This window comes from Nuphar pumila, chromosome 6, assembly GCF_984573655.1.
Source record: "Nuphar pumila chromosome 6, dmNupPumi1.hap1.1, whole genome shotgun sequence".
Lineage (NCBI taxonomy): Eukaryota > Viridiplantae > Streptophyta > Magnoliopsida > Nymphaeales > Nymphaeaceae > Nuphar > Nuphar pumila.
The window spans coordinates 25,377,169-25,395,838 of record NC_143254.1 but is presented as its reverse complement, the minus strand read 5'-3'; the positions used below and the strand labels follow the sequence as shown (position 1 = coordinate 25,395,838).

At 39.6% G+C, this 18,670-nt stretch overlaps 1 protein-coding gene across 1 annotated transcript; it reads left to right on the top strand.

The window, feature by feature from the left end:
• The first annotated feature begins 9,237 nt into the window (after positions 1–9,237).
• On the top strand, positions 9,238–12,699 carry LOC149834406 (disease resistance protein RGA2-like). Its single transcript, XM_090010108.1, has one exon. It carries the CDS (start codon positions 9,361–9,363, stop codon positions 12,613–12,615), a length of 3,255 nt encoding a protein of 1,084 aa, XP_089866234.1. The 5' UTR covers positions 9,238–9,360; the 3' UTR covers positions 12,616–12,699.
• The last annotated feature ends 5,971 nt before the right edge of the window (positions 12,700–18,670 follow it).

Here is an 18,670-nt window from a genome sequence, read left to right as displayed (position 1 = left end):
TGCGCATCACCTTGTGTTGGGACTGTCACAGGCTTATTTGGAAGCACTGTGCAACACCTGGTGATTCCAATCAGGTCAGCCTTCTGAGTCAAGGAAGCAACATAAACACCCCACACGAGGGTGCATAATCGCAACAGAGCATGCATAATCACAAAGAGGGCGACAGAGAGAGATAGAGAGCAAGTAACTCATATTCATAAGTTGCAAGATTACACCAAGAGAGTAAAAGGAGGGGGAGGGGGGGGGGGGGAGGGACCCGTAACAATTGTTGGTCTCCGATCTTGATCTTGATCGGTGGGCCAACGATCTTGATCTGCCCATTTCTGCATTTGTTTAACAACTTTGTGTAGAAATGCCTTTGCTAATTCCGTCTGATCATGTCAGTTCTTGTCGAAGTTATAAGCAAAGGGCGCCTTTCCCCGACCTTGGGCAGTAATAAAGTGCGGTGTCTGGGGGCTGTTATCCTGTCACAATCTCGAATGAACTATGTCCCGATGATTCACTCTTTTGAAGATTATAGTAGAACTGAGCGATATCCAATAGATCCATCCAATTTTTCTAATTTGCACTTACAAAGTGCCTCAAGTATTCATCCAGCATCTCATTAATATGTTTAGTCTAGCCGTTTGTCTGCGGGTGGAAACTGGTAGAAAGGTGCAATTATGATCTTAGCAACCGAAAGACTTCTCTCCAAAATTTACCTGTAAACCGAGCATCCCGATCACTAATAATGCTCTCTGGAATGCCCCCCAATACTTCACAACGTGCTTCACAAAGAGTCGAGCTGTATATTTAGCTGAACAATTGTTAGGGCCACGCACAAAGGTCACATATTTTGAGAATCTGTCAACTAAAATGAAAATGATACTGCACCCCTCAATTTTTGGCAAGCTGACGATAAAATCCATAAAAATGCTCTCCAAAGGTCGGCTTGGGATAGGGAGAGGCTCCAATAGTCCCGCGGTCTTCTGATTCATGGCCTTATCCTGTTGAGATAACAAACAAGTGCGTACGTAATTGTCTACATCATCACGCCTTTGAGGCCAATAATAATCTCGTTTAATCAACACAAAGGTCCTTTCTTGTCCTAGTTGTTCTGCCTAGGGAGAGTCATGGCACTCCTTCAATATCTCCCAACGCAAGAATTCCCATTGGGGCACATATACTCGATTCTCGATTGTTATCAGCGATCCTTCTTATTCTCAAAATTGCTTCATCTTTTCTTCTTTTACCAAAGAGAAAAAATGTTGTGCCATGGGGTCTTCTCTCAAGCCCTCTTAGATTCTGTCGATGAGGTCGCTTCGAGGTCTAGTACTCCCACTTTTATCTTCAATCAAGGCCGACAGTTTGACCTTTCTGCTCAATGCATCTGCCACTACGTTGGTCCTTCCAGGTTTGTACTTCAGAATCATATCAAATTTGGCTAAGAACTCTTGCCATTGAACTTATTTGAGACTACGCTTTCTCTATGTTTAAAAATAGCTTGTGGCAACATTGTCAGTGTAGAAAATAGACGTCAACCTCAGTAGGTAATGCCTCCATGCACCTAAGAAATGTATGATGACAATCATTTCTATTTCGTGTACTTTGTACCATGATTTAACGATGTTTAGCTTCAACTCTTGAAGGTGATAGGATAAACCTCTTGCATCAATACACCTCCAATGGCAAAATCTGACGCATCTGTATATACTTCAAACAATTTTTCTTGGTTCGGTAACTGTAAGACTGGTTTTCTGGCCATGGCATCTTTAGGAGTCTTGAATGCTTTTTGACATTCTTTTTGCCAATCCCAACTTTTTTCCTTCCTCAGCAACAACTCTGTTAGAGGCAGCACAATGGTTGAATATCCCTCAATGAACCAACAATAGTAGTTTGCTAGGCTCAAAAAGGACTGTAGCTCAGGGACCTTGGTTGGGATTTCTCAATCCTGAATAGCTCTTACCTTCTGACTATCCATCCTTAGATAACTCTTTTCAACCACATGGCCTATGAAACTTTTCTCCTCTTGGCCGAACATGCACTTCTTTCTTTTTATGTAGAAACACTGTGCGCAGATGCCACACATGTTTCTCCATATTTTGACTATAAACAACGATATCATCCAAATATATGACCATAAAATAATCAAGATAAGGGTAGAATATCTGATTCATCAATGTAGAGAAAGTCGTAGGTGCATTTGTTAAACCAAATAGCATTACTAAAAACTTAAAAGCACCATACTGTGTAGCACATGTAGTCTTAACCTCGTCTCCTTCCGTAATTCTGACCTACCAATATCCTGATCACAGATCCAATTTTGAGAAAACTTGAGCTTCCCCAAGTTGGTTGAACAAATCGGTAATTAGGAGCAAGGGATATTTGTTCTTGACAGTCAGTTTATTGAGTGCCCTATAATCCATGCACAACCTCTTGGACCCATCGTGTTTGGTCTGAAACAATACGGGAGCTCTGAAAGAAGCCTTTGATGGTCGAATAATACCAGCAGTCAACATATCATCCAATTGTCTTCTAAGTTTTATCAGTTTGGGCGAGGCCATTCTGTATGATACCATTGTGGGAGGTCTTGCACCTGACACCAACTCTATCAGATGGTCCACTTCTCTTCGCAACAACAAGTTTTTTGACAACTCTTGGGGCATTATTTATTAGAACTCTTCTAATATCGTAACAATAGGTGACAATATATCTTCAAAAGGCTTTTCCTCTGTTTCTTCTTGCACCGCTACTAGAAAGGTTCGATCGCCTTGTTGGAGGCCCCTTTTTATTTGCAAAGTAGAAACCATGCAGACGTTCGACGTTCTCGATGTCAAGGTAGGGATCATGCAAGGGGACTCTTCACTCATAAAGCTGATGACGTCCAAGTGGGGCATAGACATGACCTTACTCTTGTAGAAACTCCATCCCCAAGATTACTTTGAAATCGTCTAACGAAGCAATAAAAAAGTTTGTTCTACCAACCCATTGTCTAGCACAAACTTGTACGTTCTTGGATACTCTCAAGATGGGTTGCACAGCTGAGTTCATGACCTTCATGCGACTGTCTTTTCAATCCTTTTATAAGGCTAATCTCTGAGCTTTCTCTTGAGCCATAAAGTTATGTGTGGCTCCCGTATCAACCATCGCATTAGTAGCCCTCTCATTGATAGTCACCGCCAAGTACAATAATTCCTTCTTTACCATAGGTACTGCAGAGGTGAACTCCTCTAGTGCGTTCACCATCTGTAAGACCCCCATTTTTGACATCCTCTTCTTCAGGTGCCTCTACTATCTCGATAGCATTGGCTGCCCATCATCCCACATTCCCTTGATTTTGGTTGGAGCAATCCCACACAAAGTGATTTTCGCTATAGTACCTGCACTGAAGGTTTGGAGGTACCAGTCTATTTCCCAAAAGTCTATCATATCGTGCTTGAGGCTGATTTCTTTGGTCTTGAGAAGGTGGTCGATACTGGTTTCCCCCTTGGCATCCTGCAACATTACCCCGATCATCTCTGTAGAACGACCTTGCTTGAGGTCCCCCACGATTAGGGAACTCAACTATTTGTTCAACCATCGTCATTGCACTTACAATTTTATCTGAGTCAATTCCTGTTGAACCCAAAACCTTAGGCCTCTTTTAAAGAAGTAAATGCAATTCATTTTTGACATGTCTTCTATATCAAGCATCACTAATTAAAACACCACCACATATTCTTGAATGCCTTAGGGCCATAAGCTTGTCACAGGCATGTTCCTCAGCATTGTGTGAAAAGAAATATCCTCTCATTTCTTTTTTGAAGTCGTCTCATGATTCAATCAAAATGCCTCTACATTCCATGCTTTGATATTGCGTCCTTCACCATATAGTGATACCCCCAATCAGGTACCTAGTTGTCATATGTATTCGATTAACATTGATGCCAATCATTGCTTGATTAAAGAATTGTTCTACATCCCACAACCAATTTTTCACGATCCTAGCATCTCTTTCACCTTTAAATTTTGCTGGCTCGATTGGTTTCAACTTGAGGCATTCACGACGAAACATCGTTTTGTTTCTCCCTTGTAGGTTATTTCCAAGATTTTTGGCATTGGCCACACCACCAATCTCGTTTCTCAATAACTTTTTTAAGACTCTGTATCGTTCTCGAAGTTCTCACATTTCAGCCTCCTGCATACCCAACCGATCTGATAATTTTTGGACTGTAGTCCTTAGTTCTTCGGTCTTAGCCCTCACATCACCATCTAACTTCTGAAGTCATCTTGTGCCCTTTCAACATTATTGACACAAGCACTAACGTCACCTGTCAATTTTGTCATTTTTTTTCTCGACTTTGGTCACCCATTTTTCTATAGAGCCGACCATTTATTTTAAGCGAGACATTTTTGTCGACTTTACGACAGATTTCTTCTTTTCTGCCTTTTTTTCTTTATAGACTTTTCTAAGGAGTTCTTCCAATTTCAAATTTATTATCGAACTCAATTCACGAGGGTTTCAACAAATACCTCTCTTTCCTTTCCTCAGTTCTTTAGTAGACTTTGGTATCAATTGTCATGGGCATATTTGGAAGCACTGCGCAGTACCTGGTGATTCCAACTAAGTCAGCCTTTCGAGTCAAGGAAGCAACACAAACACCTCACACGAGGGTGCACAATCGTAATAGAGCACACACATTCTCAAAGAAGGCAATAGAGAGAGATAGAGAGAAAGTAACTCGTATTCATAAGTTGCAAGATTACACCAAGAGAGTAAGAAGGGAGGGAGATGGATCCGTAACAATTGTTGTTCACAGAAGATCTTAGGCCAAAGACCATTTATGTATACTACGAAGGATCAAAGAGGTATTTACATTAAGAAACAAATGTATCAACATGGCGGGTTGGAACAGGGACATTGCATGTTCAAAATCCAATGGTATAGTGGTATAACTGGTAGGGGTCTGCCTCATGCCAACTTGCTTATTAAAAAAAAAGGGGTTGGGTGTGAAAAAGTCAGGGCACTCTCTTTTTGACTTTTTTTCCATTATTTTAAGAATTTCATCTTCTCCCTAATAATGCCAAAAGGGGGTATTTTCTGTTAGACATTTGGGGATGTAAAATGGGCTCGGATTCGGCCATTGCCATATTCAACTAATCTGATCTTGGCTATAAGGATTTGAATTTGGATGGTTAAATCTCATGCCAGATTTCCTTTTCTTACATCTAAACGAGTTCAGATATCCATCAAATTCAAATTCAGATCTTTTTTGGATTTGGTAACAAAAAATTAATACCATATCCGCATCCAATTATAATCGGATACGGCTTTGACTTAGCAAATGCAACTAAACATAACCAAATTTGGTGAGCTATGAGATAAAATCTGATTCATTGACATCCTTATGGGTGTTTGAAAATGCACTGCAGGCCCTCTCCGGGATGGAGACTTAAAGTCACAGCCGTCTTTTTTGTGCTTTCAGACACAGAACACAACAGGGATCCCATTATTTGAAATAGTTCCATCATACATTCAATCCTAGCCATCCAATCGATGGCCAAATGGTTCAGATGGATGGTTCATTGAGAATCGTTCAAACGCTTTCTGTCTCATAGGCTTTTGGAATAAGGAGTAGCCAAGTTGGGCCGAAGACTAGATCTGTTTTGCTTAGGAGCTGAGCTGGCCACTCACGTAATAAATTTTTTTTTATTTTAAAAAATGCACGTAAAGTTTAGACTTCAATAAAAAAATGCAACTAAGTTTTGATTTTTTTTTTAAAAGACACCTAAATTTTTGCACTGTTAATCAAAAACAAAACTTTCATCGATTTTACCTAAGTTCTCATAAACCCAAGATGAGTTAAAAGAGTTAATTTACTAGTTAACCCTTCAAAGATTCTTTTCTTCTTTTTTAAGTATATCTTTTAAAATATGATGTTGAGAGCAAAATAATAATTCTACATCACATTTAACAGCAAATTGATAGTAGTAAACTTTTGCCCTTTTTTAATTAACCATGATATTTCTTAGGTGTATTTTTAAAATTTTTCAAAACTTAGGTGCCTTTTTTAATTTTTATTTTTTATAGGCAAAACTGGAGTTTGGCAGACCCCCCAGTTATACAACCGAGCTTTGCACTTAATGTCCCAACACGAGATGACGTGCACTAGTTGCTCTAATTACCAGACAAGTGGACCCCACGTTCCTAATCTTAACCTTAACACTTCTTAAGTTGGATAGAGGGCATCATTGTGCAAAATATTGTCATAGTTATATTTTTTTAGGGAATTTTTCAAATACCCACCAAAACTTTGAGTCTAGTTCACATACATACCAAACATTTATGAGTTTTCAATTGCCCACAAAAGTTTTAGCATGGGTTAAGCAAATGACAACCAAATTGGTTAGGTTAAAAAATTCTTGTCATTTATCTATTAAAATGACCAATCTATCCATAAAATTTGAGATAAATCTTTTCAAAATGAAAAAAAAAATGTCAATACCAAACTTGCTCTAATCCAACCTTTGACTTTTTTGATAGGCAACCTGGGGTACCATTGGGTTTTAAACTTGCAACAACCCAACACATGATGACGTACACTAACAACTCCTACCAAACAAGCAGAGCCCCACCCCACGCCCCTCCCCCCTTGATAATCAACCTGTATCCCCCCATTGTTTTACTCGTAACAACTCTATCCAACATCTCTACTGGCATCAGGTCATGCTCTCCCTCTAGACTTTTGCAATTTTTATCATTGTTATTAGGAGGTTGCCAATAAGTAGGGCTGTGAACGGGGTCGGTCAGGGTTGACCCGGATCCACCCATATAAGTATTAATCGGGTTTGGGTTAGGGTTCGGGTTTTATCAGATCACAAGAATAGAATCCCATACCCGGACCTGTACATTTTAAAATTTTATTTTTATCAAAAATACATATAAAATATTTGAGTTGAGTCGGGTACCCAGTACAAAAATCATGACCCAAACCCAGACCCAGCTCACATATTTCTTATGTTGGATTTGGGTCAACTCGAATATTATTTGGATTGACACTTTCTTTGCCCATACCTAGAAAATCAGGTTCAGGTCGGGTCGGGTACCCAGTACAAAGTGTACCCTTGACAGCCCTACAACCAGTGGAATAAAAAAGCCCCATCACTATCGCCTCCCCCTTCTCTCTCAACCTTTTCTATACTCCCCATAAATTTGCATTACTGATCTACACGCTTCCTTTTGGAGAGGCTTGAGTGAGATTGCCTGTTTACCAGATTGCAAATTGGAGCTCATGTATATGATGGTATGACCCACTCTCAATAAAGATGCATGATCTATAAAAATCTTAACGGCCTGTGTTTAACTGTTTAGTTATACACTGCCTGTCCCCAGCCCGAATAAAAGAGGAGGGTTGCGTTAGGCCAGCCAGCATAAAAACTTAGTCACACCCTGTGTATATGAACCACTATGAGTTTTGGTTCATATCGCCGACCCCAATTGTTTTGGGATGAACGCATAGTGAAGAAGAAGAAGAAGAAGAAGATCTATAAAAATCGTGAATTTTCTTTTTAAATCTCATATTCTACAGTTGGGCAAATCCTAAAGTGAAAAATAATCGAGTTTTATGACCTCCAGGTGGGTTCAGGTTCAGGTCTGACCCCATTAGGTCATATTAGAGTATTGGACAGATGTCTACTTTGATCCATGTGGTTCGTTCCGGTCCCAAATACCATTCTGCGGTTAAGTCTAAAATATGTATTTTATTTTATAATAGTCAATATATGACAAGCTGAACCCAGATCCAACCATTGTTTGGATCTAGCTTGCTGATGGTTAATTCAATCACATATATTGGTGACAACAAATGCCACAAGTTGACTCTCATACCATCAGCCAGTGCTGCAAAACTTGTCGGATCTAGCTGCACCGATATTGGACCCATACTGACAAATCTCACAAGATTTATGAAAAATCTTGCAAAAATATCATGAGAAATTACCTGAAAGTTAAAAACTGCAATTTCTCTTGATATTTTTAATTTCTCATTATTTTTCTATTAGACATATAAATATTGTGTTTTAAACACGATATTTATGTTTTTATCCATTGTTTATTGTAGAAAATTGTGTGCTTTTATTTTTACATATTTTAATTTTATTTATTTATAAAAAACAAATTTTGTATTTAATTTATCTTTTATTACCGAGATTTTTCCAAAAAAAAATACAAGATTTAGAGAAAACAATTATTTGTTGTATTTTTGGCCGCCAAGATTTTGACTTTTGCCACTATGATTGGATCCTACTTTCCATGAGTGCCATTTTTAAAAGTATTTTAGTTATTTTAATAACAAAGATCCGGGATGAGCATAAGTTTATTCTCGCCTTCATCCTGTACAGATTTTGATTTTAACTTTCATCCCCACCTTCATTCTTGTTTCATCTCCTCCATCCCCTGTCCAAAATAGGAAGTGGTGGGGCCAGAGCTCTTTTTTCCTCGGTCCACTGCCATCCTTAACAAAAAAAAAAGATATATATATATATATATATATATATATATATATATAAAGAGAGGCTAACATCAGTGTTGTGAGAGGCGTACGCCTCAGTACCTGAAGCGTACGCCTCAGAGGCGAGGTGCATGCTCAAGGTACTGAGGCGTGCTGTGATGCGCAAATTGCCGGTGGATCCACCTACTGAAGCCTTCCTTCATCCCCAACTCTTCCTCCTCCGCCCGATTTGTCGGCTGTGCTAACCCCAAGTGCCGGTGGATCCACTGCCAGGTGCCGGCCAGCTGCTCCACCGCCGCTCCCTGCCTCCCCTCCCACCGCTTCACTTTCATACCAGTTGTGAGAGGCGTACGCCTCAGAGGCGAAGCGCAGGCACGCCTCTGCTTCGCCTCATCGCATTTAACAACCTTGGCTAACATGTTACGAAAATAGATCAGACATGAGCGTTTTTGCTAATGCTGACATCGTGGCCGTCTGTTTGCATTTTGGATGAATGCCACGTGGTTCTGTTGACTTTTGACCTTTTTAAAATGCAAATCGGATGGCCACGATGTCAGCATGAGCAAAAACGCTCATGTTCAGCATGACCTGATGTGCTTCCACATGTTACCCCCACTTGTAAATATTTTATTTGCATAAACTGATTAATTTGGTGGACGGTCACCAACAATCCCTTGGTTGTGACCATTATAAACCACATAAATCGGTATGATCATGATGCCACTTGCAAAGAGTTGACATTGAGCAAGTGGGCAACCACCCTCACCCTCTCCATTGCAAAGAGTTGACAATCCCATTCTCCCTTCTTCCCTTGATCAGAATCTGCCATCCCCCTTTCTTTTCATCTGCCATCATCACTTCAGTTGCCCTCTTTCTCTGCGCTGCTCTCCCCATGTCTGCAGTTATCAATATCATTCTTGGCAAACTCATTGAGGGTTTCAACAATGCGATTCAGGAGGAGCTTGCATTGCTTTGGGGTGCCAGAGGAGATGTGCAGAAGCTCTCGACTACACTGACATCGATCAGGAATGTGATGGAAGACGCAGAACAAAAAGAAGTCAAGAACAAGTTGGTGAGAAACTGGCTAAGGAATCTCAAGGATGTGGTCTACGATGCAGAGGACATACTCGAGGAGTGCAATACACAAGGTCTCATGCGAAGCAACGAGGAGGAAGACGAAGATTGCATCCAAGGAATCAAGAAGCAGATCAGTAACTACTTGCTGAATTGCACTTGTTTCAATGATATCGGTTCTCGCCATGATATCGCGAAAAGAATACGTGATCTTCTCAAAAGGCTAGATGAGATCAACAAGGAGAAGAACCAGCTTCAACTAGTGGAGGGATCTGGTATGAATGTGACATCAGATGTTATTGGTCGACGGCCACCGACATCGTCTTTAGTCGATGAATTTGAAGTAGTTGGCAGGGACAAGGATAAAGAGAACATCATGGAGCTCTTGCTAAATAGCTCCACTATTGAGAGGCTCCCAACAATTGCCATTGTTGGCATTGGTGGACTAGGGAAAACAACTCTTGCTCAGTTAGTCTACAATGACGGAAGACTGAAGGACTACTTCAGTAAGAAGATGTGGGTGTGTGTATCAGATGAATTTGATTTGAAGAATATCACTAGATCAATCATAGCGAGTGCCACCAACAGGGACTGCAAGCTCCAGGACCTGGATGGTTTGCAGAGAAGGCTTCAGGAAATTGTGAACCAGAACCGGTTTCTAATGGTACTGGATGATGTATGGAACGAGAATCAACAGGCATGGGAGACCTTGATACTTCCCTTGAAAAGTTGTGCTGAAGGGAGTAGGCTTGTAGTGACAACTCGTAGCACAGTAGTTGCAAAAGTTGTTCGTGCAAAGCCCGTATATGAATTGAAGGTTTTATCTGATGATGATTGTTGGCCCCTATTTAGGAGAAGGGCATTAGGGAGCAGGGAAGCCAACCCTGTTCTAGAGGCAATAGGGAAGGAGATTGTGAAGAAATGTAAAGGTGTGCCTCTTGCGGCTAAGAGTCTTGGAAGCCTTCTGTGCATGAAACACACTAAAAGGGACTGGCTGCACATCAAAGACAGCGAGATATGGGATTTGCCAGAAAACGAAGAGAACGGCATCCTCCCAGCACTGCGGTTGAGCTATTACCATTTTCCGCCACCTCTGAAACGATGCTTTTCATACTGTTCAGTGTTTCCCAAGGACTATATCTTGGAAAAGCAGTTGCTGATCCTGCTGTGGATGGCAGAGGGGCTCATTGAGCCTGATGGAAGAAGGGAGTTGGAGGATATTGCTGAGGACTATTTCAACAATTTGTTATGGCGTTCATTCTTTCAGGATATAAGATATGACAGGGATGGTAACATAGTTACTTTCAAGATGCACGATCTAGTCCACGATCTTGCACGTTCTGCTGCAGGGAATGACTGTTTCTTTATTGGTGAGGCTGGTAGGTCCGGCAATGTTCTCCGGAGAGCTCGGCATGCGTCGTTGGTCAGTGAAGAGAACAAGCTAACAGTTACTGATGCTATATCTAATGCCAAGAGCCTAAGAACATTACTTGTGTTCTGGGGGGCACATCGCAATTTCTTCATTTCTCATGGCATCTCCTCCTACATTGTTGATGTGCCTCGTGACATACTGCAGAGTTGCAAGCTCTTGAGAGTATTAGACTTGAGTGGGACTCAAATCATAAGACTGCCAGATTCTATTGGAGGATTGAAGCTTCTAAGGTACCTTGACATCTCTGTTACTCCAATTGTTGAGTTGCCTGAATCCATAAGCAGCCTTTGCAATTTGCAGACTCTTAAGATCCTGTTTTGTAAAAGGCTCCTCAAGCTACCAAAAGGCCTTGGGAATTTGATCCAACTTAGGCATCTATGCTTTGATTATTGCTACTCACTCAGTTATATGCCTGCTGGGATCAACAGATTGACCTGTCTCCAGACAATGCATTTGTTTATTGTGGGTAAAGGGAGTGGATGCAACAACATTAGAGAGCTAAAGAACTTGAATAACCTCAGGGAATGGCTGAAAATAACAAACCTTGAGAACGTGTCCTGTAGACAAGATGCTAAGGAGGCAAATTTGCAGCACAAGAAGGACCTCTTCACCCTTAAATTATCCTGGGAGAGGTATCTGGCTTATCCATACAAAGTAGTGATGGATGCAGAAGGCGTGTTAGAAGACCTCCAGCCCCATGTTTCCCTCAAACGATTGGACTTGACAAACTACATTGGTCCTAAGTTTCCAACTTGGATGGGGAATTCTTTGCTTTCCAACTTGGTCCAAGCGGTGCTTGATGGTGCTAGACAGTGCGAGAACCTTCCTATGCTGGGCAGTTTACCTCATCTGAAGTATCTGTTAATAGCTGCAATGGACAATGTAAAATCCATTGGCCTCGAATTCTACGGAACTGGTGCACCAAAGGGATTTCCATCACTGGAGAGATTGGAAATCTGTGCCATGGATAGTTGGTTGGAATGGTTAGGGCTTGAAGGAACATTGGGTCAACTTCAAACGCTCTACATTCGCGAATGTCCCAAGCTAAGGTCTTTAACCAATGGACTTGCGGGCTTCACCTCTCTGCTGTTCTTGTGGATTACCAGTTGCCATGAACTAACTGCAATGCCAGTGGGCTTTCACAACCTCAATTCTCTTATATCACTAAGGTTTGTTGATTGTCCTAAACTCAGTTTACTGCCAGAGGGGCTGCCGCACCTCACAACTCTTCAATACTTGGAGGTAAGACAATGTCCAGGATTGACAACATTGCCATCAGAATTAGAACACCTTACTGCTCTGCGCACATTGGTGATTAGTTCTTGTCCCAAGCTTGAGACTTTGTGCCAGAGCATGCATCAACTTACTGCTCTTGAATCACTGTTAATTGGCCATTGTGGTGGACTAACATCTCTGCCTGAGAGGTTACGAGACCTCACTGGTCTTAAGTACTTGGAAATTGGCTATTGTGTGGGTTTAACTTCACTGCCTGAGGAGATGCAGTGCCTCACAAGTCTCCAAACGTTAAGAATCAATGGTTGTCCAATTTTAGAGCAGAGACTGCTGAAGGATACTGGGGAGGATTGGAACAAGATCAATCATATACCCAAGATCGAGATCAACTACAAGAGGATTCAGTAGAGGTCGGTATCCTCTGCATGTGTTTGTGTGAAGTTATACCCACTGAACTGGAATATTTTGCAATAAGAATTTCTGATGATTGCTTCATTACTTTAATTGTAATTTCTATAAATTAGGGAAAAATAAAAGGAAAAACATATATGTTGTGTGCTTCAGGTCTGTTGATGAAAGATAAGACCACTGATGATGCTTAAGGTGGTTTTTTGCTTAAGCTTGTTTTTGTTTCTTTGGATGTAGGCTTTGGTAGTAAATCTTGTGTCACTTCTTTTTTTATTTCTCTGATTCTTTTAATTGGTTTTATCAATTTATTTATCTACTAACGTCGTGTAAAGGTTTAAATGGTCTTAGTAATTGGGGTGTTGCACAGCGAGCTCAAGATGGTTTGATCAATTTCTACAAGACTGGATGTGCAGTATCAGTTTAAGGAAGTTTCTGAAATCAATACCAAAGGAGAATAAAATTCATATGTTTCATCACCAATTTGATATATCCAAAAAAAGAAAAAAAACAAAGCTTTCACATGCTTCTGTTTCTTGATTACAGGTATTGCTTACAGCTTAGAGCATTCAAAATACTCAACAGTGATCATTGTCAATGTTTAGGTGATACAACAACTTTTTGATGGTCAATAGTGATATGGTTGGATTCTGCTTGGATTTGGGCAGTACGTAATGAATCCAACCTAATCGAATCTCTCCTAATCAGAATCAGATCCAGAAATTGCAGTTATAGGGAAATGGTAAAACTGAATCCTGACCCAGCTGTTGATTGGATAGCACCTTACCCAAGTAGGGACCTCCATAGGATTCTAGACCCATGTAGAGGTGGGTCTTTTGAAGCCTAATTCATATGAGACTCTGTCATGAATAAGGATAAAGGTAAGAATCCTTTAAAATGATGAAATTCTCCAGAATCCTATAAGATAAAGCTCATTCTAAGAGTTATATCATAAATCAACTAAAATAGAAGGGATTTAGCCAGAGAGAGAGAGAGAGAGATAGAGAGGTGCTCTCAGGAGGAGAATGTAGTAGATGTGCTTCCAACTGTTGAGTAGATTTTTTAAGTATTTGGAGATGTTTTTCTTGATTAAGAAAAAGATTATATAGCTCAACATAGGTAAGAAGAACATTGAAAGTAGATACAGTGATTCTGAAACTTTCATACTTGTAAGGTGTAACGCCCCAAAATCCAGGACTTGTAACTTTTTATGAAAAGTTTGAAAGTTTTCTAATCATACTTTTATCAGAGTTTTTAAATAGTAATTCAGCGAAAAATAATGTTTGAAAATAAAAGCCTGAGCACATAAAGCGCAAAGGCAATAAAAAGCAATAAAGACAAGAAAGTAAAAGGACAAGGATCGTGAAACTGCGCCCTTGAGTTAAATGCATACATATATAGATATACGTATACATAGTCCTTAGTCTTTCATTTTCTCATTTTAAGTTTTAATTGTTTAATTTAGGTTCGTTCATTTTCCTTTGCGCAACTTTTCTCTACCTTGGGGGTTATGGTACAACGTATGCCTGCGAGCGTAAGAGATGACAGTCTCGGGCCATGGGGCACGAGAGGGTCTGTTGCGCAAATCTGCGAAGGTACCACATGTTAGTATACAAAAAGTAAGATAAAATAAAAGAAGAAGGGGCAGGGGTTGTGTCTCTGCCCATCGACCAACAAAGAAAACAGGGAAGGGGCAGGCAGGGGCGCAACTCTTGTCAGCGATTCTGACAACAGAGAGAAAGGGCAGTGACTGAGCCCTGTCCCACCAACTGGCCAGAGAAAAAAAGAAGAGGGCAGAGGCAGGGGTGTATCCCTTGACTGCCTTCCTATCAAAAGAAAAGGAAAAGAGGAAGCAGGGAGGGGTCGAGCCCCTCCCCTGCTGAAAAGGGAGAGCAATCGCCCTCCTCTGCCGAAATAGGGAGACAGAGAGGGGTTGTTCCCCTCCCTTGTCAAAAAGAAAGGACAGGGAGGGCATCACCCTCCCTTGCCGCAACAGGGAGAAGGGGAGGAGGCCGAGCCCTTCCTTGATGAAAGGAGGGTCGGGGGAGGGGCCAAACCCCTCCTTTGCAACACAAGCAACAAGGAGGGGCTCAACCCCTCTCTTACAAAATAGGAGAAACGGGAGGGGGCCGAGCCCCTCCCTCGCAACCGAAGAGAAAATAAAAGAAATAGGGTGGGGGCTCAACCCCTCCCTGACGAAAAAGAAGGAACATGTGGGGGCAGAGGATTTCCCCCCACCTGCTGAAAGCACCAAGGCGGCAGGGGCATTGCCCCTTGTCGACCTGTCAAAAGAACTGGTTGTCGGATGGTGATGGTTGTTGAAAAAGAAAGACAAGTGATCATGCATATAATTTAGGGATATTTCAGATAAAAATATGCATGATTTCATGAGAAAATGATTTAAAAACCCAATTTTATGCTAGTTTTAAGTAAATGAGCTAAAATGATTTAAAAATAGAAAATATATGAAAAATAGCTTTATTTTACATTGTAATGCATATTTTAGTTTTTGACATAATTGTAGTAGTTTAGTTTTTGAAAATAATAAAAAAATTAGAGTTAAAATAGACTTAGTTTTGTATTTTCTAAAACATAGTCATTTTGAGTTGTTTTGTAAATAACTTTTTGAAGAGAGGTTTTGAAATGCAATTTTAAAAAGAAGATGGACTTATGGACAAAAGTTCAAATTTATAAATAGGCTACGTAGGGGGAAGAGAAGCTTGTCTTTTCTTTCTTGCCCAAGCCTTCTCTTCTTCCCCTTCCTCTCCACCTCTTCTTGCCTTTTCTTCTCCTTCTCCCTTTTTTCTCCTCTTTTTCTCATCCTCTTTCCGGTGGAGAATTCCGACAATGGCTGAAGCAAGAGAGAGGATTCCAACCTCTCTTCTCAACCAAAGCAAAGAGTAAGCTCCTTCTTCCTCTTCTTCTTAACCTCTTCTTCTATTCGTCTTCTTCTTCCCTTTCTCTTCACATAGTTGAATTAGATATTTTTTTAATTGAAAAATAAAAACAGTAGATCACATTTTGTATATGTTTCTTTCCGATTTTCGTATTTGAATTTCTGTTTGTGCATTCATATTTTTAGGATAGCTTCATTTTGTAGAATTAGTTTTCCTGTTACATTTGATATTAATTTTTCATTTCCTATTACTGATTTTGATTTCTTTCTGATTTCCTGTTTCATACAAATTTCAAGCAATTTATAAATAAAATATCCGAGTGTTGATCGGAATTCATTCTCATCATCTACTGAATTTTCCAAAAATCATCAGTATGTTTGCTATTGATTAAAGCTCGGGTTGCAGTTAAAGGATAATCGATCATTTGATCGATTATTATCTGACTTTTGGTGATCGAAGATAAAAATCTAATTGATTTCGGGTTGGCTTGATGATTTCTGTTTGAACTTGGATTGAGTGACTGTTTGATCATGATCAATCAGATTCCGGTGATCAAGATTGAATCTGATTTGATCGTTTATCTGATTTCAATCAGCCATAAGTTTGGATTGACGTCTGATTTCTGGTTTATCAGAATCCTGAAATGCAGTGTCTGAGTCTTCATTGTTGATCAGAATTCAAATCATCTGATTTCCAGATTGAATTCCTGGTGGTTGATTGATCGTGTAATTTGTGAGCATTTGTCTGATTTCTCAGTGATCGAGTGTCTAATTCCGATCAAGCAATTGTTTGATATTTTTTTGTTCGATAAAGGAATTTTGGTAAGTTTTCTATTGATTCTCAAGTGAAACTCGACCTCTGTAAGTATCGATTGATCATCTGGATCGATTGAATTGGATTTCCAGCACCGATCAAAAATCTTGATTATTGTTCCGGTTGGTCAAAATCCCGATCTGCTTCAGTCGGACTCCCTTCACATTCGCTATGAAAACCAGGAATCCGACGTTCTCCTGCCTGAGCCATTTTGATCTACTGAAACTTATTTTACCCACTACTGTGAAAATTTGATTGGATATTTGTTTCAAATTCCATTGTTGTGCCTTTAATGTTTTCCAGCGAGTGGTGAAAGTGCACTAGGATCGAGGCAACGAGCACTAGAGGGGGGGTGAATAGTGCTTTTAAAACTTTCTACGGAATATTGAAGGATTTTGCAAATCTCAAAGCAAACACACAAAGAACACAAGATTTTATCCTGGTTTGGTCAAACCCGACCTACATCCAGTCCCCAAGCAAAACCCGCTTGAGATTTTCCACTATCAACCTTGTAAACTACAAGATCACACAGACCATAACCGGTCCCACTTTCAGTAACAATCCCACTGAAAGCAAACAACTCCTTTACACCAAGGAGTCCTTCTTTTTACACAAAAGAAATAACAACTTACAATACAACCTATGAGCCTTCCTTTTGAATGCAAATGAGATGCAATTGGCTTTTGAGGTTGTTGAAACACCCTACTCACGAATTCACTATCTCTCAAAGTGATTTGAGTGAAGAACTGAAGTGAAAATATCACGTGAGTGAGAAAACAAATACTTGAATGGATAGGAGTGAAAAGCAAGATTCAAATCGATTGAATTGTTGTTTTTGAGTGTAGAATGCACTCATATTTATAGTTAAAAGATTCCATACGTTGAGAGTATGAAAGGGTGTCAAAACTGTCCATTTTGAACGATCAAAATGTTTGAAAAATGAAAAGACACACCTTTTTGAAGTTTCAGGAAAACGACAAAATTAGTCGACTGAAACATCAGTTAGTCGACTAATAGTTAGTTATTAGTAGACTGACAGTTATTGTCGGTCGACTGATCTGTTAATCGAGCCATTTGAAAATCTGAACTTTTGAAACTTAGTCGACTTAAGAAAAGTTAGTCGACTGATAATATCATCAGTAGACTGAAAAACCTATTAGTCGACTGCTGCTAAAAACTTTTGAAAAACAAACATTCTGTTCGGTCGACTGATAAAAAGCATTAGTCGACTGCTGCTAAATTTTTAGAAAACACATGTTCTGTTCAGTCGACTGAAAAATCATTAGTCGACTGCTGCTAATTTTCCAGAAAACAGACATTCTGTCCAGTCGACTGATAAAACCTTCGGTCGACTAATTTGACAAGAATGATTTTTTAGAAAATATGGCGCGAAAGGATTAGTCGACTGATAAGTCTATTGGTCGACTAATAAACATGAAAATTTAAGAAAAGAGTTTTCTAAAAAGATTTTCAAAAGAGTTTCTTTTAGAAAAGTTTTTCTAAAGACTTTTAAGGTGAAATACAACCTAAATATGCACTCTAAGTAAGGCTCTTACAAGAATTTAAGACTTTTAATGAATTAAACATTTGCACACTAGTCTTAAAGGATTCTTCACTGAATTCTTCAATTTCTTTATAGCCTTAGCTGAAATGCAGTTGATTCCACTTGCTCATCATCAAAACCTTGTACTTTAAGTATCATGTATGGCTTCATTGTCGTAACAATCTCCCCATTTTTGATGATGACAAACTTAATCAAAGATGAAGCATTTAGATGCATAGATGGAGATTTTACTCCCCCTATCAATATGCTGCAAAACATTAAAAGTTAGCATATTTAAAGCACATATATCACATATTGATTGGTTTGCATTTCCATTCATCATTTCTTCATGCATTTAGAAATTCATTCATTCAAAGCTTTCTTTTTCTCTTAATTTTGCATTTCTTATGCAAGATCTCCTGTAATGTAATTGCTATCATCTTTTTCTCAAGATCTCCCTGCAATTTCAAAGTAATGCTATCTTTATCTTTTTCTCCCCCTTTGTCAGAATCAAAAAGAGTAAGGGCAAAAATAGCATAAGCAGAAATAGAGATAAGTTTAAAATATTACAACCCATAAAGTAAGTTTTTCAAGATCAAAGATCAGAAAAGAGAGTTTAGCAAATCCTTAATGGCAGTTACATCCTTCTGAATTGAAGCAAGTTGTTGAGTCACATCTTCACGAAAGGTGTGTTGATGCAGCTCCAAAGCTTCCAGTCTCTGCATAACTTCATCATGGTCTTGATTTGTCGAAAATTTCTTTCTTTTTGCATGAGATGAAGGTGTCGCAGAAGGTGAAGGTTCAG

Excerpts from the sequence above, each read along its gene's own strand:
- LOC149834406 (XM_090010108.1), top strand. The coding sequence starts at position 9,361 with ATGTCTGCAGTTATCAATATCATTCTTGGCAAACTCATTGAGGGTTTC.